Source organism: Xenopus tropicalis, chromosome 2 (assembly GCF_000004195.4).
Source record: "Xenopus tropicalis strain Nigerian chromosome 2, UCB_Xtro_10.0, whole genome shotgun sequence".
Taxonomy (NCBI): Eukaryota; Metazoa; Chordata; class Amphibia; order Anura; family Pipidae; genus Xenopus; species Xenopus tropicalis.
This window is the reverse complement of record NC_030678.2, coordinates 101,890,990-101,916,694: the sequence shown is the minus strand read 5'-3', so window position 1 is coordinate 101,916,694 and position 25,705 is coordinate 101,890,990. Positions and strand designations below refer to the sequence as shown.

General features: G+C 39.9%; 2 protein-coding genes across 2 annotated transcripts; one reads left to right on the top strand and one right to left on the bottom strand.

Moving 5' to 3' along the window:
* Positions 1–2,135: 2,135 nt before the first annotated feature.
* Positions 2,136–11,177, bottom strand: derl2 (derlin 2). The gene is given in 7 exon segments (NM_001016097.3): positions 2,136–2,585; positions 4,894–4,984; positions 5,542–5,737; positions 7,114–7,207; positions 9,581–9,654; positions 10,668–10,733; positions 11,070–11,177. Coding segments are annotated over 7 exon segments (720 nt in total). The 5' UTR covers positions 11,163–11,177; the 3' UTR covers positions 2,136–2,479.
* Positions 11,178–11,586: 409 nt separating this feature from the next.
* On the top strand, positions 11,587–15,872 carry mis12 (MIS12 kinetochore complex component). Its single transcript, NM_001016808.3, is given in 2 exon segments — positions 11,587–11,696; positions 14,125–15,872. A coding segment is annotated over 1 exon segment (666 nt). The 5' UTR covers positions 11,587–11,696; positions 14,125–14,150; the 3' UTR covers positions 14,817–15,872.
* The last annotated feature ends 9,833 nt before the right edge of the window (positions 15,873–25,705 follow it).

Here is a 25,705-nt window from a genome sequence, read left to right as displayed (position 1 = left end):
GTGGACAGTTTGATTTTACAGAAGTGTGATTAACTTGGAGTTACATTGTGTTGTTTAAGTGTTCCCTTTATTTTTTTGAGCAGTGTATATTAAATAGTTCTAGGTGGCACTAATGTGGCTAATCTATTGGCAGTAAAATGCCAAAATGACTTTCCTTCTCCTTGAAGTAAAGAAAATTTTTTACATGTATGGCCAGCTTTAGATGCCTGTCTAAAATTTACGCTTGCTTAGTGAACATGCCTGAATTTAATTTTATACCAATTGTCACAAAACCTGACACAATGTTAGAAATGACACAGCAAAAGCAACTAAATTTAACACAAAAAGTTTGCTGGTGTTTAAGAAGGTATTTAAATGTAGATCTGGTAGAAATACATCAGAATCCCCTTGATAAGATATATACAGTAGTTCCGAAATGTCAGGGTTTTCTCATTTATCCAGCATATCTTTGCTCGCTTTGTATCTTTTTGCACTGTGCTAGGTATATTGTAATATATTTATATTCTATTATTATACTTTTTTTGACTATATAAAGAAATTGTTGCATATAGTATATATTGTACTCTTTCTTAGGGTGTGCATTTTGCCTTATTCATGGCATCCTAAAACACATACTGACAGCAGGGTTCATAAGCCAGCAAAAAGTTGTGACTTAGCTGACGGTTGTGATGACAGCATAGTGTTGTGACTTCTATAACCCTCGAGTCAAGCTTGGAAAAGCAGGAATATTTTAAGAATAACTTTTTGATTTCAAAAGCAGCCAGCAAGAAGCTATTTGTTAAAGGAGTACTAACACTTACTTTTTTATGTCATGCTGTTTAGAGTTACTTTTATTAATTTACATATGTTTATTTATTAAAGGTTCAGACAAAACCATTGTTTCCATATGCTTCTTAGTGCTGTGTGATGCTTTTCAACATGGTGCATGTTGGCCATCTAAAACACCACACACCATGTACATTGGCTTATATTCACCTGAATGAATAAGTGTAAAGGTGTCCATACATGGGCAGATTTAAGATGCCTATTCTGAATCCCAGTCCAGACCTGGAGCACTGCATTGGCTCGTTGATGCAGTACTCACTCCAGTGGCTCATAGTCCTGTCTTTGTAATCCAATCATTTGGCCTTGGGCCACACACCCAGATTAGCCTGATAGAGAAAGATCCACTCATTTGGCAACCACTTTTGCACGTTACGTTTTTTTTTTCATTAGTTTCTGTGATATTAGCAGTCAATTACTACTAATTTCATGAATATGTATCAAAAGTGCTACTAAAGTTTAGTTCAGTCGAGAGCATTTTGAGCAATTTTACATTATATTCTACCTGAGAGTAACTGTCCGCATTAAAAAAAAAACCCCATAGTATCCCTGTACTCTTTTGGTAACACTTATTTGCATGCCATAATGGGATTTTTTATGTTTAAAGGAAAAGGAAAGGTTAAAAAAAAGTAAGCTTTATCAGAAAAGTCTGTAAATACAACCATAAGCACTTACAGAAAATACTATCAAAAGAAACTCAGGGTTTTTTCAGGTACGGCAAGGTAAAGCTTTCTGCAGAAAAAATATAGCTTTCTAGCTTGCATTAATGTAGATAATCTATTGGCAGTAAAATAGACAAAATGCTTTTCCTTCTCCTTTAAGCTAGCAGAAGGGTATTTTAATAAATAATGTTTTAAACAGTTTTATTTTGTTACTCTGGTTACCGATTTGTGCACATAAGGGTGTAGGAGTGAAAACAACAGGGGAACAGTTGTTGAGAGGTTTGAAAGGTCTACAAGATGTAGAGCAGAAAGAAAAAAACATTTTAGTGGCCTAGCATCACATTTATGCTATTTTTACTTACATGATATGCAGGGCTAATTTTTGTACCTGTTTTTCCCAGTGACAAGTACATCCTGCCTTTCATCCATTTCACCTAGACTTGGCCTTCTTCGCTAATAGGGACATAGTATGGCAAAGTGGGTACTTGAGTATGTGTATGCAGCATTTATGTTGGTTTTGGTTTATGTGTATGTAAACTCTTGTATGCAGTTTTCAGATGGATGTAAGTGTACCTAAAAAGATTAATTGCTTTACAAAGTATTCGTGATACTGTGTGACACCCTGTGATTTAAAAAAAATGAAAAACACGCTTTTTTTTAAAGATTGCATTGTATCCTTATCTGTATCAAAGAAATTAAGAAAAATACACACAACACTTTTAAAATCCATTTAAACATGTAGCATGGCCTTCTTAATTTGAGTCAGTTTCCAGTTACTTGGCTCCAAAAGTTTCAAGTACCAATGCAAACAAAACCTCAGGTGAGAGGCACAGTTGGAAAGTTGAAAAGGATTCCGGATCAGCCAATTAAACATAAAGTGCTTCCTGTTCTGGAGAACTGTACAGTTGTCTCTAGCCACAGGCTGAATGTGAATCCAGAAGGTACTTGAGGTGAGTTCCCCGCTCAGCTGCATTAGATTGTTGGCACTGTTTCTCCTAACCTCCAAGGCGTTGTCCCTCACCCCAGGCAAATCCTCCAGGACGATCTTCTGGTAGTGGATTGTAATTTGGATCTTCTTCTTGTACATCAAAAATAGCTTTCCTGCAGTTGACATCATGGTTAAATGATTAATTTAAGCATAACTAAGTTTTATACTTTATGTCGTAGATTTACAATTCTTACAGGATAACACATCTAAAGTCAGGATGCATTACACTTTTGTAAAGAAAAACTTAACTTTGCTTTTAGAAGAGAACTTTATTGCATATTATAGAGAACTTAAAGAAGACATGTTGGCTAAATGAAAAAAAAACACCCTAATTTTGTAGGTAGTTATGAATAATATATGGTGCTGGTTTTATTTTGGACTAAAAATGAATCCTATCTAAAAATGGCCCCTTTATTGGAGCTCTCTATAGATCCTCTCAGGTCCCTGTCCATGTTTCAAATGAGGGGTGGGCGTGTCCTAACGGTCCCTGCCAGAAGCACAGTAGGAGGGGAGTAGCCAGTCACAGCCCTGCAGTCACACAAACAAAGACAGGCTTCAGTTCCCTATCAGGTCAGGTGATTGAGCCTATCCTACAGTGTGCCGAGTGCCGCCAGCTCCCCTGCACATCCAGAGTTTTCAGCCTCAAAAAGTGAAACAGATGGGGCGGACCAGTAAGGTTATGGGGGAATTTCTGGGATGCACCGAATCTCGGATTCGGTTCAGGCTGAATCCAGGCTTTTTTTAAAGGATTCAGTTTCCGCCGAATCCACGGTCCCGGCCAAACCGAATCTGAATCATAATTAGCATAAATTAGCATATGCTAATTAGCATTCGGAAAGGGTTAAATGGTCAGGGTAAAAAATTTTTAGCCGTGCGCATATGCTAATTAGGATTCGGTTCAGGATTCGCCAGAATCCGTCAGGGTGGGCTCGGCCGAACCAAAAAAAGTGGGTTTGGTGCATTCCTAGGAGTTTCTCAATAAATCAGTCCAAAACTTTTTTTTAAAGCACAACCCTTCTATATTTACAGGAGTATAATGCACTGCTACATTCTTAATTTTTATATGATATGTCTCCTTTAATATTTCAATACCTGATGCATTTTTAGCAATCTGGTTTTGGAAAGAGTGTTTGGCATGGGAAGAATTTACAAAACAGGTCTAAATTCTGCTCTGTAGTGGTTACCCTTAGCAGACAGAATGTGCTTTCATCTAAGCAGCAATGTCATGATTAGAAATTTTATTAAGTTACCACATTTAAGGGTCAGTATATTCCTAGCGGGAAAGAACAGACTTTGTATGTGTAGGCTCATTCATCAAAAGAAAAATAAATAGCTGGATCATAACCATACTGCAAGCACTGTACCCGAGCGCAATCAGACATTAATATGGAAGCCTAGCACAGGTACAGTGTGAAGTACACTGTTGAGTAAACATCATTATTTGTTGTTGTTGTTTGGGGGTGGTCTTTGACTCCTGTCTCTCCTTCTCTGACCATATTAACACCACTGTCAAAACCTGTCACTTTTTCTTATGCAATATTGCCAAAATCCGTCCCTTACTTTCTACTGTAACAGCCAGGCTGCTCATGCATCCTCTCATCCTATCCCGACTGGACTACTGTAACCTGCTACTAACCGGCATCCCTAACTCCCATCTTTCCCCCCTACAGTCTATATTAAATACTGCTGCCAGAATTCTCCTCCTCTCATCCAGGAGAGTTAAGGCCCTTCCTCTGCTAAAGTCCTTATCGTGGCTTCCTATTAAACAAAGAATATCTTACAAACTCCTTCTCTTAACCTTCAAAGCCTCCATTCCTCTGCTCCTCACTACATCTCTTCCCTTACGTGTCTCCTTACGTTCCTGGCCGACTCCTTCGTTCCTCGCAGAGCAAACGCTTGGTTGTGCCCCCCACTACTACTGCTGTTTCCCGCCTGAAACCTTTCTGCCTTGCTGCCCCTTACATTTGGAATGCCCTCCCTGATTTCCTCCGGAGATAATCCTCCCTCAGTCTTTTTAAAACTAAACTACCTTTTGGAGCACTCACCCAGCACCTCATCTGGGAACTAGCACTTATATTGTAGTGTCACCCACTGTGACCTAAAGCACTTATATTTTCCTATTTGTGTCTGTAAGTTACCCTCCCATCTAGATTGTAAGCTCTACGGGGCAGGGACCTCCATCCTCTTGTGTCTTTGACTCTTAACTTATTGCAACTGTATCTTGTATTTATTTGTATTTATTGTTATACTGTGTATTTATCCATTATTATCTTAATAACCCCCTGTTTGTATTAATGTATTTTACTGTACAGCGCTGCGTACATAAGTAGTGCTTTATAAATAAAGATATACATACATACATACATTTTAGCAATAATTAATATACATTTTTGTGTACTATTTACACATAACTGTACTTACAAAATATATGGCGTTTTAAGAATTCTACCACCTCCAGGCTGATTTGGAAACACATCTTCTAAGAAGAAATATATGTGGCCAACTGCAATCCCTAAAACAGATAAAACACATTTTTAAGTGAGAGGCATATGGTGAAAAGGGGATACAATAACAACACTTATACACTATGAAGTGAATTATTGTGGCTCAATAATAAGCATTACTGACTTGCAGCACTGGGGCTGGGAGTCTGATGATGACCACAGAACTGCCTACAAGATGTTTGTATATTTTCCTCATGTCTACCTAGGTTTTCTCCCATACTCTATAGGTGAGGTTAAGGCTGATGGCAGACGAGGCATAGGGCGGATATTTTGGCCAAGCGGAAAAGCGCTTTTCCGCTTGCCGAAAATATCCGCCCTACTCCTCGTCTGCCATCATCCTAAACTGCACTTGTAATTGAGACACCTATGCTTTTTGAATATTGTTATCAAGTATGATCTGTAACAATGTTTGTATCCAATTGCTATGGAAAAACCTTTCCTTAAAAAAAAAAAAAATATTATGTAAAATAGCATACCAAATTATAATTATGCACACTTGAATAACCATCTTGGCCATGATGGTGTCATGAATATGCCTAGTAAATACAATTGCTCGACTCCTTACCTAGCAGATCGACAATAATAGAATTTCCCAGTAGCAGGGAAAAACCCATAAGCACCCACGGTAAGAAAGGTGCTTGGAAATTTAGGAGACCAAAGAAATTCATTCGAACATAAGGATTCCTTCTGCTCCAAACGTACACAAGCATTATTGTAAAAGCTTGCCCTAAAAACACAAGATTGACAAACAACCCAAATATCTGGAGAGGAATATTAAGGAGCATTATATGGGACATTTTCATTGCACAACTAAACTGAAAGGCTTGTTAACATTTACTACAGTGCTGCTTGAAAAGCCTTTGGTATTCCTATGGCGGTGACAAAGGAAGATTTAGCCAAGACAGATAACACAAGCAAGAATTAATTTAAATGTTTACATATACAAATATAAACGATCAAAATGCAGTTAAAAGAATATGTGTTGATTTGAATATCAAAAATGTGTATGCTATGCTGCAGTGGTAGAACTGCAAAATGTAACCTTGACATTTCATAAATATGAAAAAAGGAAATAAATGATATGTTTTAAAGGGATAGTTCCCATTTAGTTAACTTATAGAATACTCTATTCTTAGAAGCTTTTCTTATAGTTCTTGATTTATTTTCCTTCTTTTTCTTTGTCTATTTCTAGCTTCCAGATGGGGGGATGGGGGTCACTGGCCCACTCTTCAGTGGATTTTTATTTTTTTTGTTATGTAGCATTTTATCTCTGATCATTCCAATCACATCCTCTATTATTCATATTTCATTCTCTTGTTCAAACCACTACCTGGTTGCTAGAGTGAAACAGACCCTAGCAACCAGAGAGATGCTAAAAAACTTAATTCAAACGTGAACTACCTCTTTAATGATTTCACAAGGTAAAGTATTCAGCCTAATAAATCCCATAGTGTCTGGTTGCAGATGAAGAGAAATCTGTCAGTTTTTTGTTTTCCAGCTTACACTAGAACAGGGGTAGGGAACCTATGGCTCAGGAGCCAGATGTGGCTCTTTTGATGGCTGCATCTGGCTCTCTGCCAAATCATAAATAAAAAAAATAACGAGGGGCGTGGCCTGCGCTCGGCAGATAGAAGACGTGTTCTAAGCCTTAGAACACGTCTTCTAGCCGCCGAGCGCAGGCTATGCCCTCCTCCGCATCGCATCCGGTATCCTTGGCACCCACCCTACCTTGCCCCTGTGCTCGGCAGATAGAAGACGTGTTCTAAGCCTTAGAACACGTCTTCCATCTGCCGAGGCCAGGCCACGCCCTCCTCTGCATCGCATCTGGCATCCTTGGGGCCCACCCTACCTTGCCCCGCAGCATCCGCGGCCAAACATAATGTATGGCTCTCACGGAATTACATTTTAAAATATGTGGTGTTTATGGCTCTCTCAGCCAAAAAGGTTCCCGACCCCTGCACTAGAAAGTCTATCTTTAGAATAGACTTTTTTTTGTAAAATATATCTGAACACCTATTTCTTTGTTATATTTCCTTTTCTACAAGCATATATAATTCTTAACCTTTCCCTTTATGAATTTAGCTAGGGATTAGCTGTATTAGCATACAAATGGTAAAATGTCTATAGAAAAGGATACAACCATCAACAGACCACCAAAGAGGAACATAAATACAAAATCTGCTGTTCGACCACGGAATGAACCTTCTTCAAGCATCCTGCAATATCTGTATCTGTGGCAAGTATCCAGGTCAAAGAAAATACTTCAGTCAATAATACAGAATAACCAATGACATCACCCACAGTCACACAGGCTTAGGCTTAAGGCCCCCATACACGGGCCGATAGAAGCTGCCGATATCAGTCCCTTGGACCAATTCGGCAGCTAATCGGGCCGTGTATGGGCAGAAACGAGCGGCCTGGCCGACCGATATCTGGCCTGAAATTGCCCAGATATCGATCGGCCAGGTTAGAAAATCCAGTCGGATTGGCCCCAGGGCCAAACGATCGGATTATTTTTTTTTAAAGCAGCTTGTTACACGATATCGCCCACCCGTAGGTGGTTATATCGGGTAAAGATCCGCTCGCTTGGCGATCTTATAGTGTATGGGGACCTTTAGATATGAAACACTAGCCTTATAGTTAACATGCCAGATTTTACACACTAATTAGATTATTTTGGCTTTTCCCAAGACAATGAAAAAAAGCCATTAAAAAGTCTATAAAAGGGGTTGCTTTTTTTGACCAGTTTTCTAATGTTGGCATTTAAACCTGTTCTAATTTAATATATTAGTTGGTACATATTTGGCCCTGCTCAGCATAATCCCTGAGTCTCATTAAGGGTGTTGTTAAATCTGGGCTACTACAGGCGACATATCTCCACAGAATGCCTTCCCACCAGTAAATTGTCAGTGCCAAAAAATATGTGGCGCTTCGTTTTCCAAAGTTTCCCAAAGTCTCCCATAGTTACAATTTGCTACATTAGTTGATACATTTCTAAGCAGCATCAGTAGAATTTAAAAAACTATTGTATCAGTGATAAAGGTGCCTTAAGGGCAGGGCCGCCATCAGGGGGGCACAGGGGGTACAATCGTCCCGGGCCCGGACGATTTTAACTTTAAAAGGGGGCCCGGCCATGCTAAAGTTTTCTTAGTAGCTCAGGCCCCCTTTAATCAGTTCCGGGCCCTGTCATTGGTGGTCAGCGGGGGATCCTATTGGTCGCGCCCCGTGCATACATGCACGTCAGTACGCCCAGGCCGCAACCTTATAAAAGGGCCTGTCATCGTTCGGCACTCAGAAGTGCAAAGGTGTCATCCAGGAAGGACCTCGCCGGGGGAGTCCGAATCCACCGCCACAGAAGACGCCAACGCCGTCGCTGAAGGAGACGCCGCCGATGAAGAAGGAGACGCCGGAGGAGCTGTGCTGTCTACCAATGTACTTGGAGGGGGGGGTACAGCTGGCTACCAATGCATTAGGGGGGCCCTGCTGGCTACCAATGAACTAGGGGGGGCACTGCTGGCTACCAATGTACTAGGGGGGCCCTGCTGGCTACCAATGTACTAGGGGGGCCCTGCTGGCTACCAATGTACTAGGGGGCCCTGCTGGCTACCAATGTACTAGGGGGCCCTGCTGGCTACCAATGTACTAGGGGGGCCCTGCTAGCTACCAATGAACTAGGGGAGGCACTGTTGGCTACCAATGAACTAGGGGGGCACTGTTGGCTACCAATGAACTAGGGGGGCACTTCTGGCTACCAATGTACTAGGGGGGCACTGCTGGCTACCAATGCATTAGGGGGGCCCAGCTGGCTACCAATGTACTAGGGGGCACTGCTGGCTACCAATGTACTAGGGGGGCACTGCTGGCTACCAATGAACTAGGGGGGGCACTGCTGGCTACCAATGTACTAGGGGGGCACTGCTGGCTACAATGTACTAGGGGGGCACTGCTGGCTACAATGTACTAGGGGGGCACTGCTGGCTACAATGTACTAGGGGGGCACTGCTGGCTACCAATGAACTAGGGGGAGGCACTGCTGGCTACCAATGAACTAGGGGGAGGCACTGCTGGCTACCAATGAACTAGGGGGGGCACAGTTGCCTACAAATGTACTAGTGGGGGCACTGCTGGCTACCAATGCATTAGGGGGGCCCTGCTGGCTATCATGCATTAGGGGGGCCCTGGTGGCTACCATGTATTAGGGGGGCCCTGGTGGCTACCATGTATTAGGGGGGCCCTGGTGGCTACCAATGTCTCATGTCTGTGAGTCCTTTGTACTGGTGGGAGGGGGGCCCAGAAAATTTTGTTGTGAGGGGCCCCGTGATTTCTGATGGCGGCCCTGTTTAAGGGTGATGGCACACATGGAGATTTGTCATCTGCAGTTAAACCTGGGGAAACATGCGCACACTAGTGATGTGAGGGACAACAAAAAGTCGACCTGACACGGTGAGTCACATGTATTTTTACCCCCTTGTCACACATCACTAATTTATACACGTGCATTTATAGTCACAGTGAAAAGGCAAATTCTGAAAAAATGTTCAAAGTTAAATTAATACAAAGTTATATTATAAATGTATATATCAATTTCCATTTATAAAGGATACAGAAAAATCATATTAAATAAAAAATTAAATCCAACTGGTCCAAAAAATAAGAAGTTTGTAACTAGCCGCCATATCTGTTACAAAACAAAGAGAGACAAAATTATAAATGTTTATTCACAGTTCTGGCTTGCCAAAATTACAGAGTATACATACTGCTATTTAGGTGTTCAGTGCTAGAAGAAATTTAATTCTTTTCCTGTCATGTTATGTATTGTCAGTAACACACAGCAAAGCATCAATCAAAGAGAAATTAAAAACAATACAATCTATGTCCTGGATGCTATGGTACTTCTGTGTCAATATTGTAGGTTCAGTGGAAGCCACTAAACAAATTGATTTCAGTTGCTATTGCATAGAAAAAAAAATCTATAGCTATAAATGTACACAGAGCAGGCAGGATTCTGATTGGATTGGGGACATTTTTACTGGTTGTTTTTTTCTGTACAGCATTGCTGATATTAATGTGTTTACCCTTGAAAATATGTTAAAATATGCTGGGACTTCTAGTGTAACAACTATGAAGCTTTGTATTGCTTTGAGATTTTTGTTTTGTATTGGACCCACGCTCTGAGAAACAGCCAAACAAGATCTGGATGTAATCTTATGGATAACATCATATTAAAGAATCAATTTGCCTTACATGTAATGACACAGAATTTTTCAGCTGTGTAAGTATGGGCTGTGCAAACTGCCCTCTTTCCTATGCAGACAACTTTGTGCTGCTGCCTTTCCAGGGTATAGGTGAACTTTCCTATGCAGTGCAAACAGCCTTTCAGTTGGCCCTACTGGTGACAGACCCTGATGCAGGCATATGACCTGAGCCTTTGCAGTGATCTGAATAGGATTCAACTAATAGACATGCAATATGATAACATTGCAATACAAATCAGCTTTCTGGATGACAGGGTAAGAGACCAAAAGTTACCAAGAAAATCTTACAGCTATGTAGCTGTTTAATCTCCATGCTTAAATGTGTTTATTAAAATTTTTCCCTAGAGGCATAGAGGAGTCTATTGCTATTTATAGTGAATTTGGAGTCCTCTAACCTTTGGCATTCAAAAACAACATACCTACATATTATACATACCTGATAATGCCTGAATATCAACTCTGGGTTGAAGTAAAGCTGAAATGGAGTAATGAGTTCTAGTTGCTGTTAAGAAAACGAAAAACAAAATGCATGAGCCTTAACATGATGGAATGCATTTTAGACAGTGTGCAAAAAATCCTGTTATTAGATTAGGGATTACTGTATGTACAATACTATTTCAAAGCTGTCTAACATATTGGTATAAAGAGTAAGAGAGACAGTGAAAAAGCAGCTGTAAATGGGTTAATATAACAATTACATTGCCACACAGTTGTACCATACCCCTCATTAACAGTACTGGAATAGACTTTACAGAAGGAAAGTACTGTACATGTAATTTTATTACTGTTAGCTATGAGACCAAATCACTTTCACTACTAGAATACGTTCCCTCCTTACCACCACTGCAGTAGTTAGAACACACGCTGTTGTATATGCTCGTGTCACCGGTGGAATCTGCATATACTCCTGCCGGAATGTCTGGTACGCCATCTTGCTGTCTCCCACCGACTCCTCCACTTAGGCCCCCCACCCCCCTCAACTCAGTGCACCGTACGGAAACATTCAATTGACAGTACGCTCTGCCTCCAATGGGCGCAGAGGCGCGCCCCCTCAGTCTAATATCATTGGCTGACACAGCTATAGTTTCCGCCACCTAAGAACTGGCAATGTCACGTCTTGTAGCCATTGGTCCGCGTAGCGGTCCGCTCTCTGTTGTGATTGGCTAAAGGGAGCTCTTCTTCCACGTCATTCTTAGAATTTACTACGTACTACTGTTTGCCTGAATCAAAGATGGCCGCTCTTTACTGTCGTTTGAGAGACTGTTTGGAATATATTTTTCTATGACAGGAAGTTTACTGACGAAACAACAATTAATGTATTTTCATTGGTCGGTTGAATCTACCAACCAGAGGTTGGCTTAGAAGGGACCTCCTGTCCAGAAGTTTAGTTTGGAGCTTCTCCGGCGGGAAGAGACATCGTTATGTAGTAAAGTGCAGGTCTTAGGTGTTTTGTGAACGTTTCAAGGTAAGTTAATTTCAATGAGCATGAATTGTATCGCGCTGTGTACTTCATGCTTCATGTGCAGGAGCAGGATTATCCAGCCCGGCAGCTTCCTATTCCACATTTCATATCAAAATATATCGTACCGTGCATAGTTGACAGGCATATATTATATGATTCTTTTTATTTCTATAACCCTGAGAATCAGGATTTTAAAATTTTCGTATTTGCGCAGAAATAATGCACGAACCCGTGGTGTCCAAACAAAACACTAATTTGTGCAAAATTAAAGAATTTTTGACCCTGAAAGTGTTAGGGTCAGATCTGGGGAGGGTAGAGACTAGCGGTATTTGAGCTGAATATTCCTGTAATTGATGTCCTTGATATTTTTGGATGTTGGAACTATAATTAAATGGCTGAATCTGCATAATTTTAATATATGTCCCCTTGTTATGAGCTAAGGAAAACTGAGCAGAATGCTGAACCCCTTTAACCCTTTAAGTGCCAGCAGAATTTGACATTTTGGTAGGCAAACTATATATTGGTTTTTTCAGGAGAACCTGAGCTTTCCAAATATGCCTGAGTTTTTGTGTATTTCCACTTCTGGAACAAGATTTAGAGCTTGAAATACAAAAAAAAAAAGAAAAAATGCTATTTTTCATGATATGGGGATTTATACCAGAAACATATATTTTATTTTATGGACAAAAATTCAACTGATTTGGAAAGCCTCATGTCTCCCGAACGTGCCAATACCTGATATGTATAGTTTTATTGAGATTTCTGACTTGTATAGATCAAAAACTCCCAGCAGTAAATTACTAAATTTTCAAAGCATTACAGCAGAATACAGCATACTTTACATTCCAAAGCCAAAAATCCTGGATCATTAAGTTTACCCCAGGAAACCATACATTTTTGAAAACTACACATTCTGACGAATCCGAAATGGGTAACTATGTCTTCCAACTCCTAAGTACCAAACGGCAATGCTTTACTGAATTTAGCATTTTCTATAAAAAATTATGAAAATTCAAAAAAATCGCCTCAAATCTTCCACTTTCAAGCACCATATCTCCCACATAATATTAGGTACCAAGAAAACACCCTAAATATGAAAGCCAAGGGTCCACTGAACAGTTTGATGCCCATTGTGCAAAGGATCACTGATGTATCTGGCATTTAGAGACCCCAAAAGGAAGTGAGTACATACAAATTGCCCCGGAGATCTATTTTAGCTACTGAAAATTCAACACATCTACTGCATTTTCTGTGGGGTAAAAACACAAAAAAATACATTGACCCCCCCCAAAACCATATATTTTTGGAAAGTACACATTCGGGCGAATTCAAAATTGGTACCCATGTCTTTCTACTCCAAACTACAGAGTTGCAGTGCTTTCCCAAAATTGCTAGTTTTGGTGAAATACCTAAAAATCACATCAAATCTTCCACTTTCAAGCACCATATCTCCCACATAACATTAGGTACCAAGAAAACACACCCTAAATATGAAAGCCAAGGGTCCGCTGAACAGTTTGATGCCCATTGTGCATAGGATCAGCACTGTATCTGGCATTTAGAGACCCCATAAGGATGTCAGTGCATAGAGATTGCCCCAGAGGTCTCTTTAGCTACTGAAAATTCAACACGTTTACTGCATTTTCTGTGGGGTAAAAACACAAAAAAATATATTGACCCCCCCCCAAAACCATATATTTTTGGAAAGTACACATTCGGGCGAATTCAAAATTGGTACCCATGTCTTTCTACTCCAAACTACAGAGTCGCAGTGCTTTCCCAAAATTGCTAGTTTTGGTGAAATACTTGAAAATCACATCAAATCTTCCACTTTCAAGCACCTTATCTCCCACATAACATTAGGTACCAAAAAAACACACCCTAAATATGAAAGCCAAGGGTCCACTGAACAGTTTGATGCCCATTGTGCATAGGATCACTGATGTATCTGGCATTTAGAGACCCGAAAAGGAAGTGAGTGCATACAAAGTGTATACACTGTAATATAAGCTACCGGCATATGCATTATGCAGCATAAGACCCCCTAACAGTAAGGAGACCCTAGAAAACTATACATTTTCCAAAAGTACACTATATCTATAATATATATATATATATATATATATATATATATATATATATAATATCTAGAAACGAGTTGCTGGAAAGCTGCACACCATAAGAACAAGATAATACCTGGGTGCTCGTGCAGGAGGTATAGATACTCAGGGTAGGATTGACAGCACACGCAGGGTTTTCATATGAAAAATCACAAAGGTGTAGATGAATAAATGTGAGGCTTTATTCAGTCCGACGTTTCAGTTCCTATCTGGAACTTTCATCAGGGACAGCCTGTGTGTGCTGTCAATCCTACCCTGAGTATATATATATATATATATATAATCTCATGCTTTTGCTTTTATCTTTTTAGGTCCTCTGTGAACTCTACCTAGAAAAATGTCTGTTCATGCAATGTGCTACGAAAGTCAGTTCTTCGAGTTCACACCCCAGACATGCATACTCAGGGTGTACATTGCTTTCCAAGACTACTTGTTTGAGATGCTCTTAGTGGTTGAAAAGGTCATCATGAAAAAACTGGAGAGCATGGAGGGGAGCAAAATAAGCCATTTCCAGATTCGGGAGAGCACAGAAAAGTATCTTAATTTCATAAAAGAACGTTTCAACATTCTGTTCCAGAAAATGGAATCGTGGCTTTTAAAGCTAGTATTGAGTATACCTAGCAATGTTCTGTTATTGGAAGATAAAGTCCACGCTCAGTACTCCTACAGTAAAGAAGAATTTGAGCATCTCCAAACTGAGACCGAAACTCTACAGAAGAAATGCAAAGCAGAAAGCCTGGCAAAACAGAGACTGTTGGCAGAACTGGAGGAACAAAAACAAGTGCAAGCTGAATTGGAAAAGACATTAACTTGGTTTGATGGCCTTGACAAAATATGTAGAGAGCATGGAAACATAGACTTAAAGGAAAGCTTTGGTTTTATGACTCAGACATCAAGGAAGCTGCAGGACAAAGTAAAAGAAATAGATATGAAACATAAAAAGCTTAAAGTGGATGGGTCTACATTGACTCCAATTTGTCCTCGAATTAGAAAACTAAAGTAAGAGGAAAAGTGTGTTAGAGGGTTTTGATGCCTGTATAATTGTAAACACTTAAACACTGCATTGTTATAAAATGTATGTATTTTTCTTTGTGTGTGTGTATATATACATATGATGTATTCTATATATAAACTAATCTGACAAGACAGCATTCAGTTGGGAAATAAACTCCTGATATTTGTTATATGCAATGCAAAAAACTGTATTTTAAGCATCTGTTGTTCAGGGAAGGAATGCATCATCTGACTGGAAGACAATTTGCCAAATATCTTATCTTAGACTGATCAAGCCTGGTAGAAGATGGATAAAGGGATATCAAGGCAAAACTGAATTTAGCATTTTATTCTTCAAAAGGATTTTGTATTTCATATTAAAAAAGAAGCAATTTAATTGCTTAACTCCTTGTATTAAAATGTGCTAGACAAATTACGATATTAATTTTAAACTTTCAACAAAACCCGTGTATAAACTGGGTGCTTTTGATGTAACACATTCTCTTTACTACAGGCCTTTTTGGGTGCCGTTACCATAAATCGCACAATGTTCTTTATTAACGGTGCCCAAATGGATATGTCAGACTGTAGGTGACAATTTGAAGGAGTTTTATGGCCCATTGCTTGCCCTAGGACTATGCATAGATACTTTTCCTTTTGGTTTCTTACTTTACATTACATTAACATTTAGTTATAAAGCACCAACATATTCCGCAGCGCTGTACAATAAGTTCTCTAATCATTAACAGTAGCCTTGTACTTGATGGTAACTAAGTTGCATGTTTCCATATTAATTGCAAAACAATCCTATTGGGCTTATTTCAAGCATTCCTTTTGAGTGAATTCAAGCAGACTAAGTGAATTAATTAAGAAAGATTTCTTATCCAGGTCCCAAGCATTCTGGGTAATAGATACTATACCTGTATCACTTTAGTACAGCCTGTTCTGTAAACTTGTGCTGTGTTAGTTTATTAACCACTCCTGTATAGTATGCAGTATTATATGACCAGTGTATTTGTATGTGACTTTTCTTGTAGAGTAAAACACAACTTTTTTTTTCCCTGAAGAATTGTTTTTATTGTACATAAACATAAAGCAAGTAAGTTAAAGGGGATACATACCATAAATTTTTACAATGCACTAAACAATGTAAAATAGAAGGAAGTGCTTTTATTTTAATACCTTTGGGTTCAAATATGTCCACACCTGCTTGAAAACTGTGCTCTACCCAGCCCTTAGGCAAGCTTCCATTTTAGACTTTTCAGTATACGGCCCAAATAGACTTCAATGACACAACCTCACCTACTTAAAGTGAAGTGAATATTCATAGAGTGGGGCTTAGCGAGCTCACAGACAGTCCTTTCCTGCTCTACTCGCTCAGAAGGAGGGAGGGGTTTTCCCTGTTGCTGCTGAGTAAACCCTGACAGTCAGTGCTGTGACCACTTCCTGTGGGAGACTGAAGCGACACTCCCATGTCTCATTTGACTCTGACTTCTGATCAGTGAGGTTGTGTATGCAGCTCTCATATAATGGCAGTTTTAGGAGGTAAAATGCTTTCAAAACATCTTTCTTTCTGCATCATTTCACATTTTGAGGGAGGATGAATATTATAACTGAATATGAACTTTATATAAAATGTCTCCTTTAACGGATTTAAGTTGTCAGCGTGATGTCCATGTACAATTACACTTTAAACTTTACAGCTGTGAAGGAAACAGAAGCAGTGAGAAATAGAAAGGACAGTAGAAGCAAGGTTTAGCAACTTTTTCCAAATGGAGTATGTAATTTTCTTCACAGTACTTTCCTTGGTGAAGGAATAGCATTCTCAGAAGGGTACACTTATACCACACAGGAACTGGTTTCTGCAGACCTCCAGAGATTTAATGTTTAATATGATCTGCATTTTCATCTACTTGAAAAATATATGCCCTCAAATTTAGAACCCTGCAGGGAGCAGAGCCGGAACTAGGGGTAGGCAGAGTAGGCGCCTGTATTTTATTAGTTACCTTTGCCTTTAATAAACTGCCACCAACCCACCTCTGGCACAATGTATCACTTGTAGTCGGGACACAGAAGCACTCCCCACCCCTCCGTATTGACGTTGGCGCTGTGTGCATGCGTAGAAGCAATGGTGCGTCCTTACGCATGCACGTCATTTAAACAAGGGGGCAGAATTGCTGAGGGACAGAAGCTCTGGGGTGCCGCGCCTCGCGGGGAAAACCTGAAGCCCGAGCAGGACCTGGCTGGGAGTTCTCTGACGCTGCAGGCTGCTGGTACTGGAAGGGGGCAATTCTTGATTGCTGCTGCTGGCACAGGTACATATGATTTGGGGGCAAAATATAGAGATTGTGGACACAATTTGGATTGGCTGCCTGCTAGCATATATACAGATTGGCAAATTGGGCAATATGAGGGATTGGCTGCTGCTGGCACAGTTACAGATGGGGGGCAATATGAGGGGTTGGCTGCTGCTGGCACGGGTACAGTTGGGGGGCAATTTGAGTGGTTGGCTGCTGCTGGCACAGGTACAGATGGGGGGCAATATGAGGGGTTGGCTGCTGCTGGCACGGGTACAAATGATATGATACAAATGATATCCCTCATACAATATGAGGGATTTAAGCTCTTTTGGGCAGGGCTCTCTTCACCTCTTGTATCAGTTATTGATTGCTTTATATAGTTACATTGGGTTGAAAAAAGAGTCCATCAAGTTCAACCCATCCAAGTAAACCCAGCACACACAACCCACACCTACCAATCTATACACTCACATACATAAACTATATATACAACCACTAATACTAACTGTAGATATTAGTATCACAATAGCCTTGGATATTCTGATTGTTCAAGAACTCATCCAGGCCCCTCTTAAAGGCATTAACAGAATCTGCCATTACTACATCTCTGGGAAGGACATTCCACAACCTCACTGCCCTCACCGTGAAAAACCACCTACGCTGCTTCAAATGGAAGCTCTGTTCCTCTAATCTATAGGGGTGACCTCTGGTGCGTTGATTGTTTTTATGGGAAAAAAGAACATCCCCCATCTGCCTATAATCCCCTCTAATGTACTTGTACAGAGTAATCATGTCCCCTCGCAAGCGCCTCTTTTCCAGAGAAAACAACCCCAACCTCGACAGTCTAACCTCTTAGTTTAAATCTTCCATCCCCTTTACCAGTTTAGTTGCACGTCTCTGCACTCTCTCCAGCTCATTAATATCCTTCTTAAGGACTGGAGCCCAAAACTGCACTGCATACTCAAGGTGAGGCCTTACCAGGGACCTATAAAGAGGCAAAATTATGTTCTCATCCCTTGAGTCAATGCCCTTTTTTATACAAGACAGCACTTTATTTGCTTTAGTAGCCACAGAATGACACTGCCTGGAATTAGACAACTTGTTATCTACAAAAACCCCTAGATCCTTCTCCATTAAGGATACCCCCAACAAACTACCATTCAGTAGATAGTTTGCTTTTATATTATTTCTACCAAAGTGCATGACTTTGCACTTATCAACATTGAACCTCATTTTCCAGTTTGCTGCCCAGTTTTCCAATTTTGTCAAATCGCTCTGCAAAGCGGCAGCATCCTGCATGGAACTTATAGTTTTGCACAATTTTGTGTCATCAGCAAAAATAGAAACAGTACTCTCTATGCCCACCTCCAGGTCATTAATAAACAAGTTAAAAAGCAAAGAACCAAGGACTGACCCCTGCGGTACTCCACTAACCACACTGGTCCAATTAGAAAATGTTCCATTTACCACCACTCTTTGTACTCTATCCTTCAGCCAGTTCTCTATCCAATTACAAATATTATGTTCTAGGCCAATATTCCTCAATATGTTATTCTGTATGTCCATTGTATGAAACCCACTTATTGTACTGCGCTGTGGAATATGTTGGCGCTTTATAAATAAATGTTATAATAATAATTGGCTGCTGCTGGCACAGGTACAAATGGGGCAATATGAGGGATTGGCTGCTGCTGACACAGGTACAGATGGGGCAATATGAAGGATTGGCTGCTGCTGGCACGGGTACAGATGGGGGGCAATATGAGGGATTGGCTGCTGCTTTCACAGGTACAGATGGGGGGGCAATATGAGGGATTGGCTGCTGCTGGCACAGGTACAGATGGGGCAATATGAGGGATTGGCTGCTGCTTTCACAGGTACAGATGGGGGGGCAATATGAGGGATTGGATGCTGCTGGCACAGGTACAGATGGGGCAATATGAGGGATTGGCTGCTGCTTTCACAGGTACAGATGGGGGGCAGTTTGAGGGATTTGCTTCTGCTGGCAAAGGTACAGATGGGGGGCAATTGTATTATCTAAAATGCTGAAAAAAAAATTTTGAAACCATATAATGGTATGGTGGGAAATTGTACCGCGGGAGGGGGGGCCGCTAATTGAAGCCCTTGCCTAGGGTGGCAAAATACCTTGGCCCGGCCCTGGCAGGGAGCATGACCAGTGTGACATTTTCTTTTTCTGGTTACTATCTGCTTTGCCAGATTAGACCAATACTACGCACAGGAAAACATGGGTGCCATGCAACTGAGGTGTTCAGGTACTGCTCGTCCATCAGAACATTTCCCCTCAGCCTCACAGTTTCGGTCAAAACAACGTTCCATCTGTGTCACCTGTTAAATTTTTTTTAAAAAAAGTCACCCAGCCTGAATTGCATTGTTAAGGCAGCTAAAGGAATAGCCATTAAAGCAAATTATTACAGTGTTTATTGTGCATTGCAAATGATTTTAATGGTAGAATAGCCTCCCAATTGAAATTATTAAAGGTTTCTAATTTAATAAGTTTGTGTATACAAAAATACCTAACCGCAGATCTTTGCTAAGTGTAATTTTTTTTCTTTAAATGACAATGCTTTGCAGTATTATTTGCCAAATGTTTTTGAATGCCATGGACCTTCTGAATTGTTTGTTAGCACCCACGCATATGATTACCCAAACTATGTGACGTGTAGCGACCTCTATATGAATAATCCATATGTGATTTTACAAAAGAATACACTATACAATGCTTTTTATGCGCTGATGTTTGATATATATGCACGCTTCCATGTTATGGTGCTGTGGCATATATTGATGCTTTATAAAACCTGCTAATCATAATTTATACGTTTTAGCAATGTTTGTCTCAAAAATGGAGATTTGGATAATTTGTTCATTATACATAGTAATTCCTGCTCTTCCTATGTTAATAATGTGCCCATGGGAATATATTTTGTGCTAATTCTACCACTCTTGTCCGAACTGTCAGCCTGTGTACGGAATAAGCACTATTTTAGGGTGGGAAAGAAAAAAGCACCACATTTAGAACATATATGAAGGGTGTGGCCAATCACCCTACTCACTAGGATCACCCCAAATCTGGCTAAAGGAAAACTATACTAAAATTGGCTATTAACATTTATTTATAAAGCGCCAACATATTCCCCAGCGCTGTACAATAAGTGGGTTTCATACATTGGACATACAGAGTAACATATAACGCAATCAATAACCAATACAGGAGGTGAAGAGAGCCCTGCCCAAAAGAGCTTACAATTGGCTAAAGGAAAACTATACCCCCAGAATGAATACTTAACCAACAGTTATATCTTATGAAATGGCCTATCTTACCCAAGAATCTTACCCAAGTGATTCCGCTGTTCTTTTACATATTTCCCTTGATCGACCATTTAGTGATGGGCTGTGTGCTTCCTTTGAGATCAGCTGACCAGAAATAATGCAGCTTTAACTGTAACAGGAAGAAGTGTGGGAGTAAAAGACCTAACATGAATATGTTACCTTGGTTTCTTTTTATGCACTGTGAATCATACGATCCAAGGGGGCAGCCCTTAATATTGAAAATAGCAATTTTCTATTTAGGGTTATACAGTGGCACATACAACCAAAAAATATATTTTTCTGAAAATGGGGTGATCTGTTTTATGCAATATATTTTTAATCAGACCTACATTGTTCAGGGTATAGTTTTCCTTTAATGTTTAAGGTTTTTTGGAGTTTCAGCAGGTATCTCTAATTCAACAAGACTACTCTGTGCAGTTTCGACTTTCAATAAATGAATCCACGTTGATGTATAGAGCACAAAGCCATACATAAAGGTCACATGTTACCAAGTGCATGTATTTGATTCCGAAGCAGCTTTAAATGTATAGTCTGTAGTTCAGATCTGAGATGCCCCTGGCTGGCTGCAGCAGAATCATGGAAACCAATTAAACTGTTATTACTTTAACTTTTGTATAAAAAAAAAAAAAAAAAGTTATTACTTTCAGTTATGGATGAGTCACTGTGCTTGAATATTAGTAAGAGTTTGGTGCTGTAGATGAGTTCTTCATGGAAGCTGATTCCCACATTGACAGCAGTTGTTACCATGGAAACATATGTTCAACTAATACAACTCGTTAAAATAAGAAAAAAATATACCGCCATTTCTCCCTGTAGAGTGTTTACTACTCACTATGACCTTGTGATGCAGTCAAGTTGTGACATTGTGTAAGAGATGAATAGTTGGAAAATCAGTTGGCTTTTGGGTTTTTTTGAGCTGTTATTCATCAATACTGTTCTGATTAGAGGAATAGTCGTTCAGAACGTATCAGTTAATAGAGCTTCTCCAGCAGAATCCTGCATTTTTTAAAGGGCAAATGGATTTTTTTTTATATTTATTTTTGAAATTTTACAGGGGCTAGCCATATTCTTCATTTCTCAGGGTGCTACAGCCATGTGACTTGTGCTCTGATAAACTTCACACTTTAATGCTGAGCTGCAAGCCCGCTTCCTCCCCCCCCCCCCAGCAGCTGTAAACCAATGGGAATAATAGCAAGATAGCATTAAAACAGTACCTTGGACTTGATGGTAACTAAGCTGCACAAATCCATATTGATAGCAAAACAATCCGATTGGGTTATTTAATATTTAAATTATTTTTAGTAGACTTAAGGTCTGTTAAATTACAGAAAGATCTCTTATCCAAAAAAAAAAAAAAAACAGGTCTCAAGCATTCTGCATAAAAGAACCTATACCTGTTATAGAATTTTAATTTAACATATTCTTGCCTTTCTCTTCTTTATAATAAACATCCAGCTGGAAATGCCATCAGCTGAATACATTTAGGCGACTGGATTATATAGCAAGAACGGCCAGCTTCATTATGAAGAGCACATATATCCTATTGTACTAGCACAGTCATAGTGAACTTGCAAAGATGGTAAGTCCGAAATGCAGCTGGAAGAAGCAGTAGAAGATTAATTGAATGGGTTTGGTCCAGTTAGAAAGAACTCATGCAGCTTCCTGCTTTATTGATCTGCACCACGGGGAGGGTATTGGCAGAAAGACATTTCTTTATAGAGCCCATGCTTTTAAATTGATTACAATGACTGAGGAGCAAAGTGTAGAGACTAAAGGAAACCTGTAACTAGAAATTTCTTTTACACATCTAAAGTGGAGAGTACAATGTTGCTATAATTCTAGAGACGAGTACTTATGGCATTTGATCACAAAGAAAGTACCACACATGACTGCCTTTTATTATGTTATCTGCTTGGCCGTTTTCTCTGAACAAAATTGGTTCTACATTAAATATATTTTAGTAGAGTCTTACTTGGAATAAACTATAATAACTAACTTCCATTATACTTTAGAGAATGGTGTAGGGGGAAAGAAGCATGCCCTTTGTACACCTTCCCAACTGTGGCATGTGGTGCAATGGCTAGTACTGCTGCCTTGTAGCCATGGGGGATCCTGGCAGGTCGCTTACCTGAAAGGGGTTGTTTGTTTTCCCTTTGCATGCGTGGCTTTCCTCCCACACTCCAAAAACATACAAGTAGGTCAATTGGCTTCTGATAAAGTCATTTTTTTTAATTTTAATATTTGAATAAACTTGTTTTCTCAAATTTCTGACATTTACTAAAAAGTTTAAACTGAAAAAAACACAGAAACCAATTCTAGTAATATAACTACTGATGCATGGGTCACTGTCTATACATCTGAGGAGCCAGCTAACGAAGGCTTCCCTTTTAATATGCCCAGTTCTAGTAATATAGCTACCGACGCATGGGTCACTCGGGAGGAAATTCAAAAGAGACTTAAACATGTAAAGGTAAACAAAGGTCCAGGGCCGGATGGGATTCATCCCAGGGTATTAAATGTGCTGAGCGCTGTGATTGCCAAACTTAATTCTTTAGGATTCATTGAGGTCTGGCATGGTGCTGAGAGACTGGCAAATTGCTAATGTGGTGCCACTGTGGTAATGTGACATTGTAATTGCAAATTACAATACTATGTATTTGTGCCAGCATACTTTTATGTGTAACAGATCTTGTCAAACCAGTTTCAGTGCCTTTTATGAGGGGGTGAGCAGGAACCTTAACTCTGGGATGGGAATGGATATTATCTGCTTAGATTTTGCTAAAGCATTTGATACAGTAGCACACAGAAGGTTATTGGTTAATTTAAGGAATTTTGGGCTGGATGCTTGGATAGAGAATTGGCTGAAGAATAGATTTACAAAAAATGGTAAATGGAACATTTTCTAATTGGGCCAGTATTGTTAGTGGAGTACCGCAGGGGTCAGTCCTTGGTCCTTTACTTTTTAACTTGTTTATTAATGACCTGGAGGTGGGCATAGAGAGTACTGTTTCTATTTTTGCTTACAATACTGAATTGTGCAAAACTATAAGTTCCATGCAGGATGCTGCCGCTTTGCAGTGCAATTTGAAACATTGTAAAACTTGGGCAGCAAAATGTAACATATTGATAAAAGCAAACTTATGCACTTTGGTAGGATTAATATGAATGTGAGTTATACACTAAATAATAGTCCTTAATGGAGAGGGATCTAGGGTTTTTTGTAGATAACAAGTTTTCTAATTCCAGGCAGTGTCATTCTGTGGCTACTAAAGCAATGAGAACATACATTTTCCTATTATTAGGTCTCTGGTAAGGCCTCACCTTGAGTATGCAGTGCAGTTTTGGGCTCCAGTCTTTAAAAAGGATATTAAAGGAGAAGGAAAGGCAAAGTCACTTGGGGGTGCCAAAATGTTAGGCACCCCCAAGTGACTTTAATCGCTTACCTTGTACCCCCTGGTGCCCCTATTAGGAGAAAACAGCACCAGCCCGGGGTACCTGGAGTGCAGCGCTTCCCCCTTCCTGCTTCCTTTCTGAAAATGCCAGCGACTTTTCTGTTAAAAGTTCGGCTTTTCACTCTACTGTGCATGCGCGCGCAGGGAACCCGGAAGGAGGAATCGATTGCTGTTACCCTGGGCTGGTGCGGTTTTCTCCGTACAGGGGCACCAGCCCGGGGTACAAGGTAAGCGATTAAGGTCACTTGGGGGTGCCTAACATTTTGGCACCCCCAAGTGACTTTACCTTTCTTTTTCCTTTAATGACCTGGAGAGAGTGCAGAGATGTGCAACTAAACTGGTAAAGGGGATGGAAGATTTAAGCTATAAGGTTAGATTGTCGAGGTTGGGGTTGTTTTCTCTGGAAAAAAAGAGCTTGCAAGGGGACATGATTACTCTGTACAAGTACATTAGAGGGGATTATAGGCAGATAGGGGGTGTTCTTTTTTCGCAGAGAAAGGGATCTTTTTCCAATTAAAATGATCAGCACACCAGAGGTCCCCCTTAAGATTAGAGTAACAGAACTTTCATATAGTTTATAAATGTGAGTGTATGAATAGGTTGGTGTCAGTGTGTGTATATATGTGCACTGGAGTTAATTTGAAAGGGATGGACTTGGGCCTTTTTTCAACCAAACCTAACTATGTAACAAAAGTCTCTCCCATAACCCATGTACAGCACATGTATAATTATATGTATTCCCTATCTTAGGGCTATCCAGTCTCATGCCTTCCAGGTTACATAAACAGGAACGAGTTACCTACTGTGTCCAGTTAGAGACTCATGTAATAATTTTATGTGCTGCTCACCTTTTTAAAACAAAATCAACCTCAATGTAGGGTTGTTGAGAAGCTACTACAAGGGTCCCACACTATGGGACTGTTACACTGTGTGAAAATGTAAACATTATATGATTTATTTATTAAACATAGTTGCAAGCTCAGACACAATAATGGGCACAAAAGTGAGTTTATTAACTTTCTATAGCCTAGTGCCTGACTGCCTCCCTGTACTCCTCCACTTGGCTTAGTGGATCAGATGCAAAGTGTAATGTCCTCGGGAGCCCTGTACTTAACATCTATTTTTTTCTCACTTAAATAATTCATTTCTACACCCTGGAGGGAGATTCAGCTTTAGGTCAACTTCAAGACAACTGGTCCAGTACGCTGCCACAGCAACTTTCCTATAATTAATGCAAATGTCTGAGCACCAAAGAATGATTGGTAAGTCTAGGTATGTCTTGTCAGCCAGCAATTGGACAGTATCTTTAACTGTGCACCTGCCCTTATCATGAATCTAAATACTGTTGCATTGGGAAAGTTCTGACTATAAATAAGAAAACTTCTAGAAAACAGTTGCCTGGCTAAATGTGTATCAGCGTGTATGTATGCATAAATGTGGCCACGTGGTGGCACCATTCTTTCACATTTCCCTGAATTATGTCCTTTTTGCACTCTAATTACAGTATTGACTTACTGTTTCCATTTGCAGACGGTACCCAGGACATTTGCAGATTTACTTTCGATTTTATTTGTTTTCTTTTGTATGTTGCAAGTATAATTAGTCAAGACTGAGACTGCTAAATCTAATTATACTGAAGTGCATTGTACATTAAAATAGCTTAACCTACTAATGCACTGAATATAAAGGGGAGCTTTAACTGAATGGCAAAGGCTATTTTTTGTTACTCTGCACTGCTCAAGTATTACATTAATCTGACTCTAATTTTGCAGCAGAAATTTAGTTTTGAGACAATA